Raw genomic sequence first — 25,249 nt, 5'->3', positions numbered from 1 at the left:
ATCCATGACAGGTGGCCATCCAACCTCTGCTTAAAAACCACAGCCTCCCAAGGAAGTCTATTTCCCTGTCAAACAGCTCTTGCTGCCAGAAAGCTTTTCCCTTTGCTTAGTCGGAATCTTCTTCCTTCTAGCTTGAAGCCATTGGTTCATGTCCTAACCTCCAGAGCAGGAGAAAACAAGCTTGCTCCAAGCTTGATTATTTCTCTGAATGCAACCTCGCTGTCCTTTGACTTAATTGTTCCTTCCCTATGTTCTCAAAAGATATCAACCTCTGAGCCTGTGCCTTGACAAATACATAATATTTGTTTCTGCAGTAAGACAAACACTTTCCCCTTCTCCCGGTTAGGAAGCCTCTGTGATTTATCTCACATCACCTTCATTTTAATATGAAAACTTCTTAATATTTTGTCGCCCAGGCATGAAACACACTGCGTCTCTAGCTGCCTCACTATTTTAATCCTTTAAATAAGGCCAGAACTGGTAGCTTGGGCAGCAGTAATCATCTTGTCTTCTATTGTACCATACAAGCTTAACAGTGCAATTTCAAGGAATCATTTCATTTACATTCAAGAATGTAATACGATGGTTTGTGGAACGAGAGGGGAAAGAACTTGGATGGGCCCCAAAATTTCTCAAAGTACAATTGGTCGGTGGGAGCTGGGAGTGGGCCATGTTTGTCAAGACCTCTGCCAAACCAGCTAAAACGTCATCTGCCTACAGTTCCAGGATGACAGAAAAAGAAAATTCTCAGAAAATGAATTTCATAAATTGGATTCACATCTGTCCCAGACATCCTCCACTTTATTAGGGGGCAGAGAGAAGTTTGTTGGAGGAGAGGGATTTCACAAAAAACTGTTGTGGAGGGTGTGGCGTTCGTACGGAGCCCCCGGTCGTCTCACGGACTATTGACCCGTACACCACTAAACCGCTGCCACCAACCAGGTTCCCCCTGGTAAAATCACTTCAGTCTCACTCAGCTTCTCAATTAATAAAGAAGAGTATATTTTATTTCAGACACGAACAAAACTTTTATGGCATTCCAAACCTTGTTGTCTTTACTTTTTAGTCTTATTTTCCTCTCTCTATCTCTTCTACCTCCCCACATTCAAGAACCCACTGCCCTAACTGTCTCTCTATTACCAACTGCCTTTCCCAATCAGCCAACCCACTAAAACCCACCAACAACCCCCAACAAACTCCTCCCGGAACTCCTCCCAGAACTGGTTTTATAGTCCCACTGACTCCACCCCCCTGGGTCCTGTCTGTGCAACCTATTTAACTATTTCCCCTCCAGCACTCTCTCATATATGTTAACGTCACAGAGGGGTGCAGAAATTCTCCAATAGTTTGATGGGGTGCTAGGAGTTCAGAGCAAGTGTAGCACAGTCATTTGAGGTCTACAATAATGTAGTCACATTGGTGTGGATGGATGGTTTGCAACATGGCTGACAAGGCTATGCAATCCTGACCCTTTCCATTACCCAACCCCCTCCATCATTTTCTACTGCAATGACCTCAGAGTCAAGCAATGAGTAGGACACTGAGTCAGTCTCTTCAGGCAACTGAGCTTTGTCTTTGAGAAAGGAGGAGGAAATGCATGGTCTTACTCCACCTACCAGAGTCCCGAGTCAATATTCAGCAGGGGGAAGCATCCTACTCAAACCCACTGGTGTGCTTCTCAATTTGGAGCTAACTTGGTGGGGTAGACTGAATGTAGGAATGTACGAGCATTGATGCCTATAATCTCAAATTAGATTTTCATTTTTCAAAATATGGGCCAGATTATACATTCATAGCAACAAGACTGAAACCAGCAGCTCAGTTCTGACATTGCCTTGTTGTTTGTTAACAGCCGATTCAGAAAATATATGAAGCTTTCTCCTTTCAGTTTTTGATCTGCAATCAAAGCATGAAGTGGCTGTCCTCAAACTTACAGCAGCTGAACATCAAACTCCCATGCTATTAGCAAACTTAAAAAAAAAACTTTAAAGGATCAAGTTCATTTTTATTTATTTTTTACTTCAGGGTGTACATCATCTAAGGAACTCCAACCGAAGTTCTCGTTTTCATCAGAAAATTCAGACTGCAAAATAAATTATGCCTGCTTCTACCCTCGAGTTTTGATCAGTTTGCTCCTGAATGAAATATCTCCCCAAGAGAAGTCTTTCAGTATTCATGAATGTAATGTACATTTCAAGTTGCGCCTTGCATGATAATCAAATTGAGACCTGGGAGCTGGGACGCTTTCCCCATGTTAGTGCTATTAAGATGCTTCTCGTAGTAAGTACACATCTTCAAATCCAAAAAGGGATTATAGGCATTAAAAAAAAAAGCAACCAAAGCAGCAGCAGAGTTCAATAAGATCTGTCCAATCTGTCAAACCGAGTTTAACTAATTGATGTCAGTAGCCGAAAAACAAATGTTGCAGGAATTCTGGACATCGATAGGCCATCAGATGGAAGCTAACATCGTTAACGACATGTGATGTTTACTTCATAGCTCACTTTCAGTGCAAGTTTTCTTTCCCACAGAAAACTCACATAATAAGAAGAAGACCACAACGGCGGGGGAACTATGGATTTTCAATGTCTGAGGTCCCTTGAAAATGAATGCCAAGTGTTTCAAACATGGCATGCTGATGACTATCCATCCCTGCTACCAATCTAGAGACCTATACAGTCCTAGTTTGAAGAGATGTTCTTTGTTTTGTTAACATTCAGGTCATAAATGTGTGTCCAGTACTTTGCTCTGCTTCCTTGTTTGATCAGCTTGCCCCAGAGAATCCCACTCTATTGCCACACTTAAGGTTTGTGGTATTGTGTACATTGTGGAACTTAAGCCATTAGCAGTCCAGTTGAGCAGCAGGTCTAATGGCATTCAAGTGTTTAGTTAACACCTGCCAGTACTTCACGACGTTTGGTTCACTGTTCACCAAAAAGGGGCTGCAAACCTATGTTACTTGGCTATCCTTGTTTCTTCCAAGGGCAAACTTCCTTCATTCTGTTGAGAAACCCACATTAAGATGCACAGCCTCACTTGGCTTCTATTCACAAAGTCCTGTATTGGCTTCAAGGATGAATTTAAGAATGTTTTTATTTACGTTCCTGGGCATGAATGCATGTAGTTCAGAACAAGCTGATCTTTTCAGGTCATTCAGTAAAGGATGGGTCATTAGCTTGCATTTTTCCTGAACATTTCCTCGTCGTTTGTTGCAACCAGTTACAAATGAGCCTTTTAAAGGGATAGGCATATCGGGAAGGCAACTGATTTACCAATAGGAATTGCTTAGACAACCAAAGAAAAAATTAAAACTAGTCAGCTATCTTACCTTTTATTAGTATTTGGTCTTTTCTCACTTTCTCCTGCCCTCCTTCCCTCTCTCTGTAGTACCAAATGTTTATTGTTAATAGCCGCCAGGGATACACAGAATGGAGGTCTTGGAGACTATATTTTCCATTAAAATCACATGCTTGTCATGGGGTGGCCAAGTCAGGATGATGGAGATTGATGGTTGGCTCCAGTGTAGTGGGGAGGTCTCTGCCAGACCTGGGGGAGCCTAATAGTGAAGACCCTGGAGGTTGGACCAGATGTGTGTGTCCCTCAGCCTGTTCTCTCACCTCATCAATCCCCACAGCAAGAACCAAGAGGCCTCTCTGCCTCTTCAGCTTTGCTTTCCTAACCACAACTGTTGAAGTCTATCTCTGACACCTTAACAGTGTCTTTCATGCCAGATGCTGAATCTAGCTCTCTTTCTCCAGAGGGGAGTTCCCTCCATCACCTAGGTCCCAGAGGCGCCCAAGGAAGGAGGCATGAACGGTTGGAGCAAATCCCACCTCCAAGACAGAGTGCAAGACTGCTTGCTAAGGAACAGAACTGTTTGATGAATTAAGTTGAGCCTTCCCCATATAGGATGGCAAGGGTTGTGTCAGTATCAGATGTACTGCCTGCTGTGCCTTAGATGAGTGATTTGCAAATGTAGGGCACCAATCTAAGCATTAGCACGCTTGCAAAGATCATTCAAGTTTTTGTTCTTCAACAACTGGGAGCCAGGACAATGCTCCACCGAGACACAGCTTCTACTTTTCCCAAAATTGTTCATCATTACATCCAGTAGAGAAGAGTAATTGTAGCATCCTGGGATTGTTTCCAGTACTAGACCCACTCAGAGTAGATCCACTGAAACTGATTGACATGACTAATTTGGGTCCATTAATTACAAAGTGTCTACTCTGAGTAGAACTTAATTAGATACAACCCCTGACACACACTTGGCAAAGATGTTGCGGGACTAAATCATTTGTACACAAGAGAAACCTCCACAAAATTGGGGGGGGGGTCATTTTATGTTCTACACAAGGAGAATGTTCTGTCTCCCCCCCCCCACCAATACAAAATGCTCCTGAAAGAAAAACTCCTCTGAAGATGTGCCATTATTCAAGAAGCAAAATCAGATCCCATGTTCCTCATGCTTTGAATATAATCTATACTTTATATATTGTTGGCTGTAATAGATAACTTTGGTACAGGTCAAATAAAGGAATTTCTAATTTAGCTCGCTTTGCAACCAAACGAACAAACAAAAAAAATCCCATATATTTATCTGAAGATAAAAACAGAAATTGTGGCAAATGAAAGAAACCACTCAACCCTAATCTCACTGAAATGCAAATCTGGGTATTCTTCACTGACATGCCAGAGGGCTGTTCTTTTAAATGCTGATATTTTTAGAAGGTTATCGTGATTGTATGCAATCCTTTCTAATTAAAAGTTAAAGACATACCATCATGCATGTTCACTAAGTTCAAAAATGAGAAAACCACAATTCCCTCATTGCTAAATTTCTGTTCTCATATGACATGTTTACACTGCAGACTTGCTTATTTCCATAAATAAGGAGAATAAAACTACAGTAAGTGTTTCACTTGCTGATTAAAATTTGTTCCCCTAATTAGCAAAGCTGATATAAAGACTACCTTGTTAGGGCCTGTGAAAGATCTGCTAGTTTTGTAAGATGGGTGTGTGTTCCCATCTTCAAAATACTTTCACTGAGATTTTCTAAATCACATTTAAGAAGGACAAGAAATAAAAATAAACAGCACAAACAATAAGCAAGAACATTTGAGCCTACTGAGATCAAGCAAGCCCCTTCACTATTCTCTTTTCAGCACCTACTAAAAATATACCTATTTAGACAAGCCCACCTAAATGCTTGGAAAGTTGAGGTAATCTTAATCTGTTTTAGGGATCTAACTTTTCTATGTTTTAAAGTAGGTTTCTAATTTTTTATTGATTTTACCATTTTATATTCAAGGTTTTTTACAATCAAGCGGTGAATAATTTTTATGAGATAAATTAATTAAACAGTTAAAAGTTGTGTGCTGTGTCCTGTTGATAGGGAATGTTCTGTGGGTCGGAGATAAAAATTGGGGGGGTCAAGGTGGGTCAGTTAGTGGGGGATATTGGAGGGTATGAAATAGGTCTCTGTTTGTTTCTAGTCAGAAAAACGGGAAATGAAATCTGGGGGGGGACGACCAAATGACTTAGAAAACAATAATAATATTTTAAAAAATACAGGAAGAAGCAGGCACTGCAAGATTCTCCATTGCATGGCTTAGTTGAGGCTGCCCAAAAGCTTCCTTCCCTCTTGTTTAAAGGATAGGGAAAGGAGTAGAGAGGGGACAGCATGCGAGAGATGCCCCTTCTGTTATAGCTACAAGGGAAGCAGAGAACGCCTCATCAGTGGCACCTTGCAAGGCAGGCAATACATTTCCTGCCTTGTAGTGCAGTAGGAATGTGGGTGCCCAGACTGATAGCTTTCTCCATCCAACTAAAGCCTGACCATGAGGCCATCGACCACAGGGGAAAAGCCAGCACTTAGTGACTAAGACGGTGCATGTCTGTTCCCCTGCCTTAAAAGAGAGGACTTGGGGGCCGCCTACAAAGCTTCAGTAAGCAACTGTGTACCTATTTCCTCTGTCCAACATGCAGATGCTCCACATGCTGTAGCAAAGGAAGGGATGGATGCAAGCCAAGAATTTCTGACGGGAGAAGCTCTTTCAACCACGTCCTCAAACAGTGTATGGAGGCGCAGGTCCAAAATGGCCTGTTAGCAACTACACTTACAGTGCAAGCACTGCTTGCACGAGGATTGTGTTCCTGGGGGCTGTGTGTAAAGACATAATTGTGCATGGTCAGAAGAACACACAGAACCGCCCCCACCATCTGAGCTCTCAAAATGGCCCCTTGAGATCCCACGATCACTTCCATGACCATCCCAGAGCCCTGTAAGCAAGGCAGAGGGTTTAAAGCCCTTTTTGTGCAGAGATTCTGTGGAAAAAGAGTTTTTAAACTCTCCACATTGCTTACCAGGCTTACCCCCACCACCACTATATACTGATATTTTGATTGCATTATTTGTTGTTTTGCTATGTGCATACCCCCAAGCTGGGACCTTATGGTGAAGGACAGATTTTAAGTAAAATTATCATCACCACCAGCAGCAAAAATATTCAAAAGAAACTTTCCCTGTGCTTAACATCTCTCCCATGGGCATAGCCAGGATTTATGGCAGGGGGGGAGGAGTTTTGCTGGGGGGAGCAGAACTGAGCTAACTGTGATGTGATTGGTCAGCAAGTTAAGTATTTTTATTTATTTACTTGATGGGGGCGGTTAATCCCGGCTACATCCATTATCTCTCCCCCATCCTTTCAGAATGTTTGGAGAAATTAAATGTTTTTAATATCTTCTACTTTGCATATGGCTCAAGAAAACAATGCATAGTTTTATTTTTATTTTAAAAGCCTTTCCTGCTGAAATATGTATGACTACTGAGCAGTAATAATAAAATGCATAGCACATTTAAAAATGAATGTTCACCATGGGGAATGTGCCCTACACCCAACTAATGCCACTATTTCAGCTTGTTAGCAAAATCCTCAGAGCTATATAAAGATTCTAGTTTCCATAGAAACTGTTGTGTGAAACTTCGGGATGTTAAGCACCCATGTTAATTTGAATTTCCATTTGCTAACTACTAATACGCTATATCATTTCTAGTGTCGCAAGATAAAAGCATAGGTCATGATCTACAGCTTTTCACCGTGCTAATGTGCCCACTCCCCACCACCCCTGAGCCCCATCCCCACCCCCAAGTACCAACAAACAAGCCCTACATAAACCCCAGGTACACCTTCTTCCCAGGATATCCTGTGGCCTGGTGGCAGGAGAGAGTGTAGCTTGTTGTTGTTGTTTAGTCATTTAGTCGTGTCTGACTCTTCGTGACCCCATGGACCAGAGCACGCCAGGCGCTCCTGTCTTCCACTGCCTCCCGCAGTTTGGTCAAACTCATGCTGGTAGCTTCGAGAACACTGTCCAGCCATCTTGTCCTCTGTCGTCCCCTTCTCCTTGTGCCCTCAATCTTTCCCAACATCAGGGTCTTTTCCAGGGAGTCTTCTCTTCTCATGAGGTGGCCAAAGTATTGGAGCCTCAGCTTCACGATCTGTCCTTCCAGTGAGCACTCAGGGCCGATTTCCTTCAGAATGGATAGGTTTGATCTTCTTGTAGTCCATGGGACTCTCAAGAGTCTCCTCCAGCACCATAATTCAAAAGCATCAATTCTTCAGTGATCAGCCTTCTTTATGGTCCGGCTTTCACTTCCATACATCACTGTATGGAGTGTAGCTTACATGGAAGGTAAAAGGTAAAGTAGCCCAATGTTGCCACAGTTAGCACATGGATATTCAAGTCCTTACAATATAATCTTCTATCACTCTCTTCAAAGATGTTCAGAAGAGGGTGGGTGTTACAGAACTGTAGAGTTGGAAGGGACCCCAGGAGTTATGTACTTCAACCCCCTGCAATGCAGGAATCTCAACAAGGTCATACATGACAGGTGGACACCCAACCTCTGCTTAAAAACCTCCAAGGAAGGAGAATCCACCACATCTCATGGGAGTCTCTTCCACTGTTGAGCAGCTCTTACTGTCAGAAACTTCTTCCTGATGATGAGCAGGAATCTCTTTTCTTGTAACTTGAAGCCATTGGATAGGATCCTAGCCTCCAGAGCACAAGCAAGCTTGCTCCATCCTTCATGTGACAGCCCTTTAGATATTTGAAGATCGCTATCTCCTCTCAGGATAAACAAATCCAATTCCCTCAACCATTCCTCATAGGGCTTGGGTTCCAGACCCTTTATCATATTGGTTGCCCTCCTCCACACACATTCCAGCTTATCAATATCCTTAAAATGTGGTACACGGAAACACAGAGAGATGGAACTTTTATGTTTCCACAAACCCACCAGAGCCATCTGCAAGTACCCATTTTCTAACTGAAAAAGTCACAGCAAAACTTACAGGCTGCTTTAGCACAAACACAACTCAGAGTAAGCAATTTTATTCTAAGGGCAAAAGTTTTTTGTGATTGCATTCTTTTTAAAGTCAACCCTGAACTGGGGGAGAGTGACTGAATTATATCTCATAAGCAAAGCATTTCAGCGTTTTTATTTATTTCCTAAGATTCAATCTATAGGCTCATCCTTCTCAGCTTCTGCTGAGAGACCCAAGAACCAGAAATCTAATTTTGTTTTTGAAAGCAGCTAATATTTCCACTTATCACATAATTGTAGAAGCAGAACCTTTTAGAAAAGCAAACGTTATGACATTCAGAGTAACCTGACATTTGGCCAACTAACATTCTTATAGGACTACTAAAATCCAGTTTTAAAAATGCAGTCATGAACAGCATTTTAAGAAGAGAGCTGTCTCAACACTGTCTCTGAAAAATATTTTTTAATATGGTTCACGGTTAGATCAGCTATCCATAATGCAAAAACAAACTTCCACCATCTATTTTACATGCAGGCAGAGGGGTGAGGTGGGTGGGTGGGAGGTTGAAATTAATATGGAGACAAAGGTTTTATGGAGAAATAATTATCCCTTCCTCGTATAACACTCTGTGACAAGAAACAGAACCACAAAGGGTAGCTTTTTAGATTAGATTTTTCATATTGTGAATATGCTCCTACAAATTGATCCTTTCACTAAATTGTCAATATTAGCAAGATGCATATGGGCTAATTTTCATGGAGGTGTGATGGGCGCAATGACACTTTTTCCTCTCACGCCATTGGGCCCGCTCTCACTTACATAAATTGCCCCCACCTCATTGAACAACCATTTACCTGAAGGTTTTTCTTTTGTTTTAATAAAACTATCCCAGATTATCCTGTGGGGGACCTTTGTGAGGGGATAACTAGTAAGTTGGAGTCTCAGGTGGATTTTCTTTAAATAAACAATAAGGATTTATTTAAGGCAAGATAGTACATAACACAAGTGGATAAAACTTAGGTTACTGCAGGAATGCAATGCTATTTCACTTTAATTCACCCTTAGTTGTTTTGTGTTATAGGTCTGTCCCTTTATAAGATGATACTTTCTTTCAGTTATCCACCCCCTTTAACAATCTTGCTTCTGAGGTACTTTAAGAAATAGACCCAAGCGCTCTCCACACTCCCTCCCTTCACTGGGTTTGGGAGTCTCCTGCTTTCTCTTAAGAATCTCTCCCCTCCAGACTAGACTGAGTCCCAAATAGGCTGTTCCTTTCCAGCTCCTACTTCTCCTGGCTCAATCTCTGCCTCCCAGTAAAATTCCAGTCTATTCCTCCTACAGGACACCACACACTGTCCTTCACAATACACTCATAATGCAAGTTCTTTTCCAGAACCAACTCTTTTCCCCTTTCACTCTTTTCACCTCAACCTGACTCCTAACCTGTCTCCCTACCTATCTCCCAGCCTCTCCAACCTCAATTCCAACCCCACCTCCTCAACCTCTCCTTTTAAACTCTCCCTCCTGGAACCACGGCCAATCAGAGGCTGCCGTTCTTTAACCATTTGCTGGCAGGAGAAAAAAGAAAAAGAAACACCTGTCCAGCAAAACCAACTTTTTCATCACAGGAGGCTGTCAACCTGTTTCTGAGGACAGGTAAGGGTTCACATGATGGAACTCTCTTCCGTAAAGTAAACACCCCAGCGCAAAGAATTGTAGCATGTGAGAAAGAATGCCATAATCCATCACCCTTGCAAGCTAGTTTTCATTTTGAAGAGAATCTCTTTTGCATGGAAGAGCATCACTGGTACAGAAAGTTGACCATCCCTGTGAAAACTAGATCTTCACACCCCATCTTTCTGATTTTCCTTCTGTTCCTGCAGAATTTCTCTTCTGAAACACCCTTCAGTTTCTTCTATTCTTGACTGCCCTCCTATTGCTTCTGGCAGAGATTCCATTTCTCTACCCACATCGGGCCATTTACCCCAAGTGATTTATTCAGAATGCAATTGGAACCAATGGAAATATTGTAGCTGGCTTGGGAGTGGCTCTACAGAGATTGTGAGATGGTGTTTAGCTAAAGGAGAGACTCTGCAGATCATTAATATGTATTGGTAGACATCAAATAATTCTTGAGGCACGGCTGCGAAAACCCACTCATGACTGGCATATTTAAAATTGAGGGTGGCATCTTTAAAATTGAGGCTACCAATCTAGTAAGTAAGGGCACCATGAGTACTGGAACTTTTGCCCCAGGCAGCAAAACGTCTTGGGTCAATCCTGCACTAGTCCATGTCACACACAGCTCAATGACAACTGCTGCTTCTTTCACAGTGGGCTGACATCTCATGGAAACTTTGGGGATGCTTTCTAGAAGGATCCAAAAACTGCCAATGGCTAGGCAGTTCTGTTTTGCATTTTTTGCTTTAAATGTCATCTATCTTTCAAAAGCCTCCATCGCCATGAGTGTTAAGTGATGATAAAAACAATACACAATGTAAGCCAATGGGAGATACCTTTTTACCCTGAAAAGGCTTAGGTAAAAGATCTCAGCTTGGAGTAACCCTGCATTGTGAAGTATGGCAGCAAGAAATATACATCGTGAAAGCAGCCTTCCCCGTCCTGGTGGCTGCCCACATGTTTTCAACTCCAGCTTCCATCACAGTCCCAGTCAACACAGCCAGGGATTATGAGAGCTGTGGTCAAAAATATATGGAGCACACCAGTTCGAGAAGACTGCTTTAAAGTGAAACAGCAACAATAAAAATAATGACAGGTCCCTGACTCAGTAAGATTGCAATCTAAAATTTGACAAAGCAGGTTGCTGCGGATGGGGGCGGGGGAGGAGTTGTTGGCATCCATCTGTCTTGAGAGACAATGGAGTGTTCCTCCAGAGCTGAAGTCAAACTACTGGAGAATCACAGCGCCTGCTGTGGCTGCAGAGACCAATAACTTGTAACTGCTGCCTCCTGTGTTGTTTTGCTGTGTTAGCACTGAAGTGACTTCTTGGGGCGTAACCCGGGCAGTGTGTATGGAGGTCTCAGGCTGCCCAGATGACAATCTGCCCCTCTTGGCCTCACTTATGTGGTTCAAAGGAAAGCAGAGCAATACATTTGGTACCAGCTTGGCTGCAGGAGTTGCAGGAAGGAGGCGTACCAGGATGGAGGGAGGGAGGGGAAATGAGAAGGCTATACCTAAGCCCAATATCATTAGAAGACAGGGACTAAGGAGTTGTGTTGAAGGCTTCATTAGAAAGTTGTGTTTGGAGGAGGGATTGGAAGGAAAGCAGCGGGGTAGTATCACATAGGTGTTCCAAGATGGAATTCCAGGCATAAGAGACAGCAAGAGAGAAAGGGCGGAGTCATTTAAGCCACAGATCTTTCCAGTTGTTACTAAAGGGTTCACTGCACAATTAACCATTCTCTGCACAAAACAGATTTTAACTGATTGTCCAACACATTATCGCATTTCTAAGGTACCCTTTCACCTCAAAGCAACAGGCAAGCTCACACACATAGGTAAGGCATGTCATCCCCAGGCAAAGAAAGGCCTCTTTTCTTTTTTACAAACAGCTTGCAATGAAAGCTGCTTGCCACTGACTGGTGGAGCACAACAGCAAGGAAAGCATTTATGCAGTTTAACAAAAGCAAAACCCCACTGAGCAAATAACTGTATGTGCACCTTAGCGAAACATACTTTTTGATACAGGAACACTTCTCTCAAAAAAGAAAGAGAAAAAGAGAGAGAAGGAAGGGGAGGGAGCTGCTTTTTAAAATAATGTTCTATCCATTGTTAATGTTCTCATGCTGTTCATCATAAAGCCAATAATCAGGGAGCACTAATTTGATATTTATGTGCATGTCACGAATTGCTACCATAGGTTTTCAATTACAATTCTAGCCTTTTGGAAAGTTTCTGACACTGAAATGGGCCCTTAGGAAGAAACTTTAAAATGCTTTAGGAAAAGCAATTCCATAGTCACATGATACACCCAAGCACACAATTACCTGCACACGGCAGCTGCCTATTTAAAAAGCAAAACAAAACTGAGAAAGGCCAAAGATGGCAACTTGCTTCCATAAAGCATAGCTGGTGAGATGCGTGAAAAATCCTCAAGTGCCACCAAGCATAGCTTTGAATTTGGATTGCATACTTGTGTGATCATTAATGAAAAGTTGAAAATGAAAAACAGCCATTATCTAGAAGGTACATTCGGTTCAACAATGCAGCTTTTTCATCCAATTTACAGACGCAGAAAATAGCAAAACTTAATTTAGGCATCTCTTGCAAACATGATGAGTTACTTACGCTATCTATTAAATGTTTATTAAAAAGGAGCACTTCATAATTAACATTACAGTTCCGATTCAGCTGTCGAGGGTATAGCCACTCAAAACTAAAGTGAAATTATGTACTTGCTTCGCAACACAGTCACTGCCGCAATGACATCCAAAAAGTTCCACATAATAGACTTTCCGTCAATGTACAAGACGAAGTTCAAATTGCATGCTTGCCTCTCCCAGAGAGCCCTTAATTAAGCACCTTGAGGCTATCATTATAAGTAAGGCTATGCTGCAGTTATGCAAAGACACATATATGGTTGGAGAGGCAACTTTTAGGAACAAAATGTGACCCATAGGGAATTTTTACGAAGCACAATCTGGTAGAACAGCAGTGGAGAATATTTGGCCTCCCCATGTGACCTACCTTAGGTGCTCTGGCATGTTTCCCACATCGGGCATCTTTGACAAGGCTGATATCCAGCAGCTCCGATTCCTGCACCTGATGAGACAAGAAGGGGAGAGGGGAGATGTGTTTTGCTGCATTAGGTCATTCCATCATTTACACTGCAGTTATATGAAGGTCTTTACAAGCATTCCCACTCAAAATTAAGATAAAGGCATTCAGAGATCATACTAGACAAGAATTTCAAAAAGCATGGGGAAAATGCAGAGAATACTTCACAAAACAGTGCCCTAAAATTCATACCTGGACTTGTTTCGATTAATGTCTGCAGGGGACTTTGTGGATATTTAAATTATAGTTAGAAAAATCTTAATAATTATTCATAAAGGAAACAGCTTATAAGAAGTAAATAAGGATGCCAGAAACAGGATAAAAGAAGTCTTTTATTTAGTTGTTTGTATTGTTGTATATTATGCTTGTAGTTTGTTATGTTTGTGTCTGAGGGGGTGGATTTCTGTGTTGGGGGGTGGGGGAGTTGTGTTCTGTTGTAAATGAAATTCCCAATAAAAAATTTATTAAAAATAAATAAATACATAAATAAATTAAGATAAAGGAAGAAAGGAAGCTGTCTTATACCATTGGCCCGTCAGTGTGAGTCTTCCCAAATCATGTTAAGATTATGCCTTTTAGAGACCAGGAGACCTGCATGAGCTGCAGACTTGGAAGCTAGTGGCCTCGAGGAAAAGCCCAGGTTCACTCTTCCATCCCTGACTGCCATGATTTGCAGTGACGCAGGGGGAGCAGATCCTCCTCCCATTCAGCCAAGTACACTATGGGGCAGTCATGAGGGGGTAGGGCCTCCTCCGCCAGGGAACCAATCAAAGCCAGCTCTCTGGCTCCCCTGGGTGGAGCCTAGGGGTAGACTTGACTGAAGACTTTTCTGGTCAAATCCACACCTGGAGTATAACAAGGAGGCCCACACCGGCTTCCGCCCTTCCCCCAGTTTTCACCTTTGAGACTTCTCCACATACCCATTCCTTAAGTAAATAGTTTAGTGAAGAGGAATCTGGAAGAAAATTCCACCAGCAGAATTGTTATGGACATGGATCGGCCCCCGTTTCTCATGACCATGGAGGAATTTTACCCACAGACGGATTGGCCATGGTTCTGCGGGGTTTCCACCCATCTCCATTTCTACTATGTCACAACTTTGCAATGGCAGCAAATGCATTGAGCTGGGTCCTTAGATGGTAGGGGAGAGGCATCTGGCTGCATCCCAGTGGGAAAGCCCTTTATGGTATAGTTTATGGCATCAGACCTGTATACCTGAAGAAGCATCTCCACCCCCATCATTCTGCCCGGACACTGAGGTCCAGCACGAGGGCCTTCTGGCGGTTCCCTCACTGCGAGCAGTGAGGTTACAGGGAACCAGGCAGAGGGCCTTCTCGGTAGTGGCACCCGCCCTGTGGAATACCCTCCCGTCAGATGTCAAGGCAATAAGCAATTATCTTACTTTTAAAAGACATCTGAAGGCAGTCTTGTTTAGGGATGTTTTTAATGTTTAATGCTGTATTGTGTTTTTAATATTCGGTTGGAAGCTGCCTGGAGTGGCTGGAGAAACCCAGCCAGATAGGCGGGGTATAAATAAATAAATTATCATCATCATCATTAAGGTGTGACGTGCTCCATGCAGAAGCCCAGCACCAATGTGTCCTTCTCAACTACTTAGTGCACTACTTCATGAGCCATAGGCAAGCAAGTTTTATGAGACTTGGCAGCATCTACTGTGTTTCTCCTGTGGATACGATTTGTATTTAGAGCAAATAAGCTGCACTAATTGTCTGTATTACCATAAAAGTTGCTCAGTTCCATAAACACTGCCAATGCTGGATTAATACAGTATACCACAACATGTTAGATTTAAATCTATCTCTGATCCCTGGAAAGCTACTGAATTAATGAGAAATCCATGTAGCGGCATAGGACCCCACAAACGAGTATACTTTCCCCCTTATGAATACTGTTAACGATTTTGGGACTGGGGGTGGGAAGGAAACTGATACGCCATGTTTGGAGGTAGCTTGTAAAACTAATTTGATATACAGATAATTTACATTTTCAATAGGGCTGTAGCAAGCACTCAGTAAGGAAAAAGCTGCAGGGTAGCAGCAAGTGCACTCTTTCTACCAGGCTGCCCACACCAGGCAATGGAAACAGTAACCATAGCAATAGAGGATTTATATCTTATATGGGGAAAGGGGACAGAAAGCAAGCAAAGACCACTGCTCAGTGGCACAGGGGATGCTTTGCATGCAAAATATTCCAGGTTCAGCAGCTCCAGTTAAACAGGACTTCAGGCAGTCAAAAACTAGCCACCATCAGGAAAAGTAGACGGTACTACAGAGAGGGATCAATGATCTGTCTCAGTATAATACAGCTTCATGGGTACAGACTGATTCCTCCCCCCTGAAACTCATTAAGCATCATTAGATCATTAGACTGCTGTACAAAAAAATTCCTCCTACATAGTTCCGCAATGTGACACTCATCTTTTGGAGAAGAGCGACCTTCCATATCAGTCACCAATTTCCAAAATTTCGTCTTATCACGAGTCTCCAAAGCTTGTGTCAATTCCAACTGATATTCTTTAATAAAGGTCTCCTTCTTATGTCTCATCATCTATTTATGAGTATTGAATTTCAGAACGGGGACAGGAACTTTCCTTAGATTAGCTCTCCAAACAAAATTAAACCACTTCCTAAGTTTTTCTTCTACATCAAACACAATCATTATCAAACCATGCCCAATAAATAATATGTCTTTGCCCACAACCTGCACCCCTGTAGAATCTCTGTTACAGTGTGATATGCTTGAATGCCAAGAAGACCACACATGAATCTAGAAACAGCTTGCCAGGTGTGGCAGAGGTACTACACTGGCTTCCTGGCAAGTGGGTTGCTGCCAATGACCAGGAGGGAGAGAGGCAGTGGGGAGTTTGGCACAGTAGAATGGCACTGGTGGAGTCAAGACTTGCTCCTCTCTCCCAGTAAGCAACACCAACCCACCTGCTGGGAAGCTACCACAGCAACTTTGCCCCACCTGGTCAGTCAAAATATATGATTTCCCTGTGGATCCAATGTTTAAAAACCTTTGTATGCATGGTCATTTGATGTTTGTGCATTACATGTTTAAGACTGCACTGAGGGAGAAACAGGGCTATTCTACTGACTCTGCTGAGAAGCTGCCTTTGGCCCTTCAGCAACCACTGCCCAACAGAAGTCATTCAATCAGACTGAAATTGTTTCCATTCCAGCTGATCATTATTTTATGGTCCAATGCAGCTATGTGCATCTTGGGCTGATTTGCTGCCAGGAGAGGGGGAAATGCGCTGTAGGATCTCACTGGGGCCTTACTTTCTTGCATGTCCTGGTGAGATCTTAGGGAAAGATTGTGGGCCCTCATGGTCATAGACTCATAGAATTGGAAGAGTTGGAAGAGTCCCTCAGGGTCATCCAGTCCAACCCCCTGCAATGCAGGAACCTCGACAAAAGCACCCATGACAGATGGTCATCCAACCTCTGCTTAAAAACCTCACATGAAGGAGAGTTCACCACCTCTCTTGGGAGTCTATTCCACTGTTGAACAACTCTTACTATCAGAAAGTTACTCCTAACGTTTATTTGGAATCTCTTTTCTTGTAACGTGAAGCCATTGCTTCGGGTCCTAGCCTCACAAACAGGAGAAAACAAGCTTGCTCCATCTTCCATGTGACAGCACCTGAGATATTCTAAGGTGGCTATCATATCTCCTCTCAGTCTCCTCTTCTCCAGGTGAAACATACCCAGCTCCATCAACTGTTCCTTGTAAGGCTTGGTTTCCAGATCCTTGATCATCCTGGTTGCCCTCCACTGCACACGTTCCAGCTTGTCAGTTGTTAAAGGGCTTCCCATCCCTCCCTCCTTTGGTTTCAGAGTCTTTCACTGTGCTGTTATGTAACTGCTAGTTTACAGGGCGAGAAAGCAATGTTACTCGCCATCAAAAGTGGCTGTCGGATGAGAGGCTGTCTCCTTCCTCCTCCAATTACCTGAAACATTCTTGCATTCTGAACTGAACTGCAACTCTTGACATCTTTTGGTCCCTCAACCTTTATATAGGGAGGTGGGAATGTAGTAGGTATCACACAGTTCAGAAAACAATTATCTCTTTATACCATATATGGAGGACCCGTGCCCTTCTTCCAAATGTTGGCTGAACTACAACTCCCATCAGCACCTGCAAGCATACCCAAGGGTGATGAGAGTTGTAGGCCAAATATTCCCCCAACCTTTGATTATGATTTATTCAAACTCGTGTTTACTTGAAACAGTTTATCACATAAGAAACCTATCAAAATCACTCCTTATTTCTTCCAACTCATACTAATGCCACAGTTTGCCTTGTCTTCAAGTAGCTAGTACAGCTTTTTGCTGACATGGGATTTGAGATGTCAATGATGGGCTAAAAATAAAACTGCAATTGACAGCTATCCAGGCTCTGATCACATCCAGGTAGCACCAGCAAGATATATAATTTTAAAATATAACAACAACCAACCAACCTAATAAAATAGCTGAAGTGTAGAAAGCCTTCATTCTAAAACTGAAAGTTTGTTGCTCACACATCTGTACAAATCTCTACCTCTTCTCTCTCTCCTCTACCTACTTCCCCCATTTCTTTCTTCTTTTCCTTTGTACTTACCCCTTCTTTATTTCTTTATTAAGGTTAGGGAATTTTTGTTGAAATAAGGTGGCGTTTTACTTTCTACCTTGTATACATTTGTGGTGGAGTGGGGAATTAACGTATTTTTCCGTCTATAAGATGCCCCCATGTATAGGACGATCCCTATTTTTGGGAACTCAGGTTTAAGAAAATGGGGGGAGATGACCCCCGCGTATAAGACACCCCCAAATTTTGGACATTATTTTTTAGGGGGGAAAACTAGTCTTATACATGGAAAAATACAGTAATTGGATATTTTTTTTGCCCCAATACAAAACATTTGTGAAATCTGTGACTGTTTATGACATGTTAGCATATGTGGCTTTACAAGTCTACACCAGTCCTGGGCTATACAACACAGCAGAGAAAAACAGCAAAATAGATGGTGATTGCAAGGACACCAGGGGGTTCCTTTTCTTATAAATGGCAGCAAAGATGAGGCATTCTATTAATGCTGAAAGAGGTAAAGCTGATCCTATATCACTCTTCCCCCGCCCCAAGAAGAAAAAAGGTCCAAATATTTGTACTGCGACACACGCTCTGTTATATAAAGGAAGAGGTGATGAAACACTGAATTCCAAATGCTGGTTTAAAAATAAAGGCTCCCACTGTACATTGCAGAGATGGGGGGAAAGCAAGAGAGGAAGAGTCACTGATGCCTTCACAGCTTCAGTTGGCCGGAAGATACATTGCCCTTTATTGCCTGCATTGTTAGCAGAAACACACAACAAGCTCGCACCCATTCCAGGTCCATAACCCAGATGTGGCTACATCTAAAATGAATCCCAGAGGAAGCCTCTTGGAGATGACTCAGTAGCAAAGTAGGTACTCTGTGTACCAATGGACCCAGGTTTTGTCCCTGCAGTCACCAGTTACAAGGATAAGAAAGACTTTTGCCTGCAAACTAGAGAGCAGACAGTACTGGACTAAAGGACCAGTGGGTCTAGCTCAATATAAGGTAGCATCAAATGACCAAGAGGCTTATCTCATTGCTGTCCCATTTTCATGAAGGGTAAGCAATGTTAGAGCCAACCTTCCATGGACACTGCTCTCTCACTAGGGACAAAAAGCACTATTCACTCTATTCTTTTGATCCAGCGGAACAGTGACGCAGGCGGCGCTGTGGGTTAAACCACAGAGCCTAGGACTTGCTGATCAGAAGGTCAGCAGTTCGAATCACCGTGATGGGGTGAGCTCCTGTTGCTCGGTCCCTGTTCCTGCCAACCTAGCAGTTCGAAAGCACGTCAAAGTGCAAGTAGATAAATAGGTACTGCTCCAGCGGGAAGGTAAACGGCGTTTCCATGCACTGCTCTGGTTCGCCAGAAGCGGCTTAGTCATGCTGGCCACATGACCCGGAAGCTGTACGCCGGCTCCCTCGGCCAATAAAGCGAGATGAGCGCCGCAACCCCAGAGTCGGCCACGACTGGACCTAATGGTCAGGGGTCCCTTTACCTTTACCTTTAATGGAACAGTGTTCCATATCATCTTCTCAGAACAATACTCTTTAAACTTTTAACCAACGACTCAAGGAGCTCTTAACAAAACAGAAAAGCAATCCAATAAAAATAATTAAAGTTGTTGTTAATTCCAATCCAGTGCGTTAAGATCAGCGGGATGCACTTGGTTCCAATGTGTGCTCCCATTCACGAATAGCAGGACTTGCCAATACAGCATAAGATGCATCACTTTTGTGGAGCTGCTGTTTTTGTGGAGAGAAGAAATGGCAAAGCACTGACATCGAAGACACTCGGAAGACTCCCTGTGGATAACCAGTAGGATGGGTAGGCAAAGCAGAAACACATTGGAAATAAAGGGCCAAGTCCTCCATCATGCAGACCTATGACCTTAAGCCAGGAGTGAGAAACCTGTGGTCCTCCAGGGTGACCGTAGGCCATGCTGGGAGTGCAACAACACTTGAGAGGGCTCTGCTACACAGAGATGCTGAAAAGCTTAAGGAGCACCTTGCTGAATGAGGCCAAAGGTCCAGTACATCTAGCATCCTGTTCTCAAAGTGGTCAACCAGACGCCTATGGGAAGTCCCCAAGGAGGACATGAGCAGAATACCACTTTCCGCACTTGTGATTCCCAGCAGCTGGTTTTCAGAAGTACCCTGCCTTCAACAGTGTAGGGAGAACATAGCAACCTTGTCTATTAACCACTGATAACATTATCCTCTATGAATTTGTCTAATTCTCTTTTAAAGCCATATAAGTAGGTGGCCATTACTTTGTGGGATTTAATTCCATAGATGGGAAGAAGCAACAGCTTATAGATTAAACGGACCTTTCCCCTTATGAAGAGCAGAAGCATTGATTTTCCACATGTGCTGCCCGTTTGTAATACCAGTTCCTAGCCATTTCCACTCTGCAATTTAGTCTGGGCTCAGTAGGACAATTCAGATTGTGTCACATCCCAAGTTTATGGGGGAAAGGCCACTATGAGTCCTCCACTTATCTGTGCTTCATATATCAAAATGAAAGCCCTAATGCTCACCTCTGTGTCTACATATTGGAACTAAGCAATATTGTTATTGCCTTGTTTATGATGAACAGGGGGACAGAGAACTCATCCTCCAGTGGTACAACTCATATTCTCTGAAATGTAATAGCTGAAACAAGTGTATTATGCAATGCAAGTAGCCCAGGACCACATCACTCTAGCTTGCTGACCTAAGCAGCCCTAACATCTGATTAAAACTGCTACTTGAAAAAAAATGCACCCCATTGCAATATTTGTGACAGCATATCTGAGGAAGATAACATGGGGTGTATTTGAATGTAAAAAAGGATGGTACAACTTGAAAAAAGACAATGCACATTTTTTGTGAACCAAGCAATTTTTTTGAAAAAAAAGAAAATGACACACATCTTGAGTTTCACTTGAATGCCTCATTTGCAGCATGTTGGCTTTACACATACATATGCTCTGGGAACTTTTGATAACTAATTCTCTTGTCTCTGCTGACACAGGCATTAATTGCATTCATTCAGGTGCCATTTCATTGCATGGTCTATTATGCAGAATTCATCAAACAGTCTTGAGGTTTAGCTACCATGTTCTTCCTTTTAACTGACATCCATACCTGTGGGCAATTGATTCAAGAATGATTTAGGCATATGACTTTACTTTTCAGTAAACGGTGGGCAATTGATTCAAGAATGATTTAGGCATATGACTTTACTTTTCAGTAAAGAAAAAGGCAGCTATCTGAAGGAGAATTAAGTTGTCACAATGCCAGTCCTCTGTTCAGAGAGATTTCACACAAGTCTGTCTTCATTAGGCATCTTAGAGGGAAACTGAGAGAGTGGCATATAGATCACAACGGTCTCTTTGTGCCAATCTCAGCCTCACATTTATCCATTAGAAAGCCATTATGAACATTATTCAGCCAGAAGTTGTCATCCACATATTGTTATGTTTGCATTTGTGAGGTTCACAAGCAACGTTTATTTAAAGATTATTTTTTTTGAAAAATGCTTTGTTCAGTTACAAGTTTCCCTTCAAAATGCCCGAAGAAAGCCTTGAAATCACTAAGACTGGCTAGTTGGGTTTCCGAAGTGAGATGTATGGAGCAGTGATGGTTTTAAAAGGGCCCCTGTATGCTTTCAGATTCTGAACAACTGCATTTTAAAGGCACTTATTTACTTACCTATCCTTTGCAATAAAGAACCTAATTTTCAACTTCCAGGGCATGTGTAATTTCCATGTCCATATAGCCAGTGCTTTTTTTCTAAAAAAAATGTTTAGAGGTACTCTCATTTTCCTACTCATATTGAAATACTGCCCCTCAATGAGGCCAAACATAGATTCACAAAATGTTTAGGGGTATGCATACCCCTGTGTCCCCCCAGGAAAAAGCACTGCATATAGCCATTACAAAAAATACAGCTGGTGTTAATGGATTGTCCTTTTAGTTGGCTTGATTTGGGGTGCCATCTGACGTCACTTTGTGACGAGGTGTGTGGAGTTCAGCCTACCGGGGGGATGACCTACTGGAAGGTTTTGCTCAGTTCCATTTCATCGCTATTTCCTAATGTCTGGATGTGGTTCAGATAATAGCATTTCTAAAATTGACCAGTAACCGACTTTACTCCTTTTCAGCCATTCTGAGGCAGTTCATATATAATTTCGTGAAGATTAATGCCACATGCTCTTACGTTTGCTAGAATTGGCAGAGCGCAGTATCTAAGACGATGTGCTGCCAAGGACCTCTTCCATATTTCACAGCAGCCATCAACTCACTAGTCTCTCAGCCTCAGTCCCTGCAGTAAGAGGATAATAATCATGACAGAACCTCACAAGGTTCTTGTAAAGATAGCTGTGATGACGGATGTGTAGCACTCTGTAAAATTGGAACAACAAGGCCCTACCTCACAACTCCCAAGAAAAATCACGGTGGCACTGCATTTATTAAAGACAGAAGAATGTTGTTAAAGGGGGGAGAGAGATTATCAGGGTTCAGAACCTTCCTCAGGGTCACCCATCATGCGCAGAGATGTGTAGGGGAACTGCTGTGTGGAAAATGCTCTGTCTGAATTGAGCCCTAAAATAATGAATTTGACTGGCGTATTATGTCAAATGACCAGCAGAACATTTCTTGTACATCTGGCTGTGAAGTCCCAGGCTTTCACCAGAGGATGTGGTTGGAATTTTTTCCACATCACTATCAAATGAATCCCGCAAGCACTAAGAGGAAGCTACCATTATTACCGTCGAATAAAATGCACACACAGGAGTGGGAGGTACCCCACAACGTTTTGTTGCATACTCCACTTGAATCCCCTATTAGTATTGGCAACAATTCCAAAAGCAACACAAAAAAACCCTACCTGTGAACAACCCTTTCTTGAACCACAGGATGCAGCTTGAGGATTATTATTTGAGAAGTATTATTTTCAAGCCCAACAAAGGGAAAGGCATGGACTCATAAGAAGTGAGATGTGACCTTTCTTTGCTACATTTGAGAAATTGATTGTTACAATTGGTGTAAGAACCTGGCTCATGACTTGTAAACACAAAGCTATGCATTATTGCATTGTGTTGACTAAAACTCGTTGAATGGCATCTTGTATGCTTTTAAGATGGAATTTTCACTCTTGCAATTTAATTCTCTCCGAACAGCCAAAAAGCAGCATTGTGCTACGTACGGAGGAGGGAAAGCTGAATGGTAGGCATAGAGTGGAGAGTGGGAATTAAAAATGTCTGTAGGCTGAAGATTGGAAGCCTGGAACAAAAGCCAGGATCTGAAATCTGGAAACTATGGCAATCAGAGCTGCTAATAGGGGTCACCTTGTGTTTGATGACTGCATTAAACTGTTTCTTCTTTTTTATCCGACACAAACTGCTAAGTAAGGAGAATACATGATTTGGAAGGGCAGTGTGTTTAAGCCTCCAAGTGGATACAGTTGTTCAGATGAGTGCATATAAAATAGAGAACATGTCTCCATAAATTCAGTTAGCACCACTTCTTGGCAGCTGCCAGGTCAGTTTAATGAGAACATTTTAAAGCTAATCCTGAGACATGCATATACCTGAGGAGATTCAGTCTTGAGGGGAGCTGATATGGAGTAATGGAGATACAAGGAGACCAAGGTTCAAAACTCCACCCAGCCACATGAAGCTCACGGGTGACCTTGGGACAGCCATAAAAATATAGGAAGAGCCTGCTGAATCTAGCTAATGGTCCATCTGAAGTGCAGCATCCTCTTCTCACAGTGGCTAACAAGATGCCTGTGGGAAACTTGCAAGCAGGATATATAGAGCAACTTGGTGGTGGTTCTTGTAACCATTGTCCTCACTGTGAAAGGTCGTGTGGTTCCAGAACTGGCCTCCACAATCACTTACGGACTCATTGTTAAAACCGTGTTTATGGAAGACAATCTTACTCGGCTACGAGTGATTGCCAAAGAAGAAGAAAGAATTCCTTTGAAAACAATCAGCATACGGCCAACAACTTTGGTTGGTAACTTATACCATCACATTACCATATCAAGAGGTAAAGCAGTGAATTATAAGGCAGACACCTCAAAGTCTCTGTGTGGCAACAATGGTGTAGTGTCGCTTGCCATCGCCTGGGGCATGCGCACAGGCGTTAGGCAAGGCACGCAAGTATAGGCGTTGGGGAAGGGGGAATAGAGCCTGCTAGCCCAACCCTCTCCTCCAATGCTGCCAGAGCAAGCCCACTCCCACCAAAGCAAAGTGGGGCTGTGCTGAGCTGCCTGCCCATCCATGCAGGGGGGAGCCCAGCTGGCCAATGCAGCCCTTAGCAGGCGAATCCCCCCGATGTGGTGACACCCACAGAGAGGAACACCTGGACTGTGCACCCTCAAAAATTGTGCACCGGGGCTACGGCCCCCCCGGCACCTCTCACATAATGCCCCTGCCATGGGCACGCACCTGAGAATCTTTATCACCTATGATCACTTACACCTGATGTTACAGTCACAGTGAACCTGAGCCACTTTCAGATTCAGGGGAGGCAGAGAAACATCCTGCTAACCCATGCAGTCAGACACAACAGGACCATGGCATTGCCAGCATTCCCATCTCAAGACAATGATATAGGCCATGATGCAACACATCAAAAATCAACCCAACAGGGTCCCACTAGAAGTCAGGTTCACTCAAAGGGGAAACCCAGAGTGAAACAGGCACTGAATAGAGCTTTTTCCATTTCCTTCTGCCTTTGGAAGTGTATGATTTTCTAAGCACATCTCATCACTTTGGGGAGCTGATAAGACATGGTGAAGGGAGCGAAACCAAATCTAACAATGAAAATCTCTGTTTGAGGACAGATCAGATATCACAGAATCATAGATCTGTAGAGTTGGAGGACCATCTGGTCCAACCCCCTGAAATGCAGGAATATGCAGCTGTCCTATACGGATCCAACCTGCAACATTGGAGTTAGCAGTACCATGCTCTAACCAACTGAGCTATCCAGGCTCACCATCAAGTTCATATAACATTAAGCATATCTAGTTAAGCACATTAAGCTGGTCACATCACACTCACAGAAATCACTTAGTAGGTACCTGCATCCCCCCCCCCACAACTTTTTCCTAGGAGGGCTAAAGGCTTACTTTAAAGAAGAAAAAAGGAATCTCAAGGTCTCAGGCACCTGCCCTAGGACACTAGAGAAAGTCTCTGCTGCCAGGCTGGTGACTCATACATTCCAGGGCAGTTCAGGAACTGTCACAATTTCGATTTATTCCCACTTCAGCTATGCACGAAAAGAAGACCTTTGAAAATACCATTTACCATCAGTTGTAGGCCTCCTCCTTTCCTTTGCCCTGCTACCATCTGCAGATCAAAGGCCACTGGCCTTAAAACTATCCATCAAGGAATTGCATTCATCACTAAAGTCCAGACAGAAATATAACACCGACTATGGATACAACTGACCCTTGGGGGACCAATTTCTTTTTCTCTTATTGAAATTCCATTTTCTAGTTTGCAGTGAACACTTGCAAGATTTT

At 42.9% G+C, this 25,249-nt stretch overlaps 1 protein-coding gene and 1 long non-coding RNA gene across 5 annotated transcripts in view; one reads left to right on the top strand and one right to left on the bottom strand.

Annotated features, from left to right (window-relative positions):
- Positions 1-2,110, top strand: part of LOC310759588 — a 283,329-nt gene extending 281,219 nt beyond the window's left edge. For both annotated transcript variants that reach the window (XR_014546434.1, XR_014546435.1), the window contains one exon: positions 2,026-2,110. This is a non-coding gene — a long non-coding RNA (uncharacterized lncRNA). The remainder of the gene's footprint in view (positions 1-2,025) is intronic.
- The window catches only part of PLCB1 (phospholipase C beta 1), a 466,407-nt gene that overhangs the window by 320,925 nt on the left and 120,233 nt on the right, over positions 1-25,249 (bottom strand). For all 3 annotated transcript variants that reach the window (XM_083606830.1, XM_083606829.1, XM_083606831.1), the window contains one exon: positions 13,035-13,109. In XM_083606830.1, coding sequence (XP_083462956.1) covers positions 13,035-13,109 — 75 coding nt within the window. The remainder of the gene's footprint in view (positions 1-13,034; positions 13,110-25,249) is intronic.

Source organism: Podarcis filfolensis (assembly GCF_964270895.1).
Source record: "Podarcis filfolensis genome assembly, chromosome: 3".
Lineage (NCBI taxonomy): Eukaryota > Metazoa > Chordata > Lepidosauria > Squamata > Lacertidae > Podarcis > Podarcis filfolensis.
The sequence above is the reverse complement of the archived record's forward strand: the minus strand, read 5'-3'. Positions and strand labels throughout refer to the sequence as shown.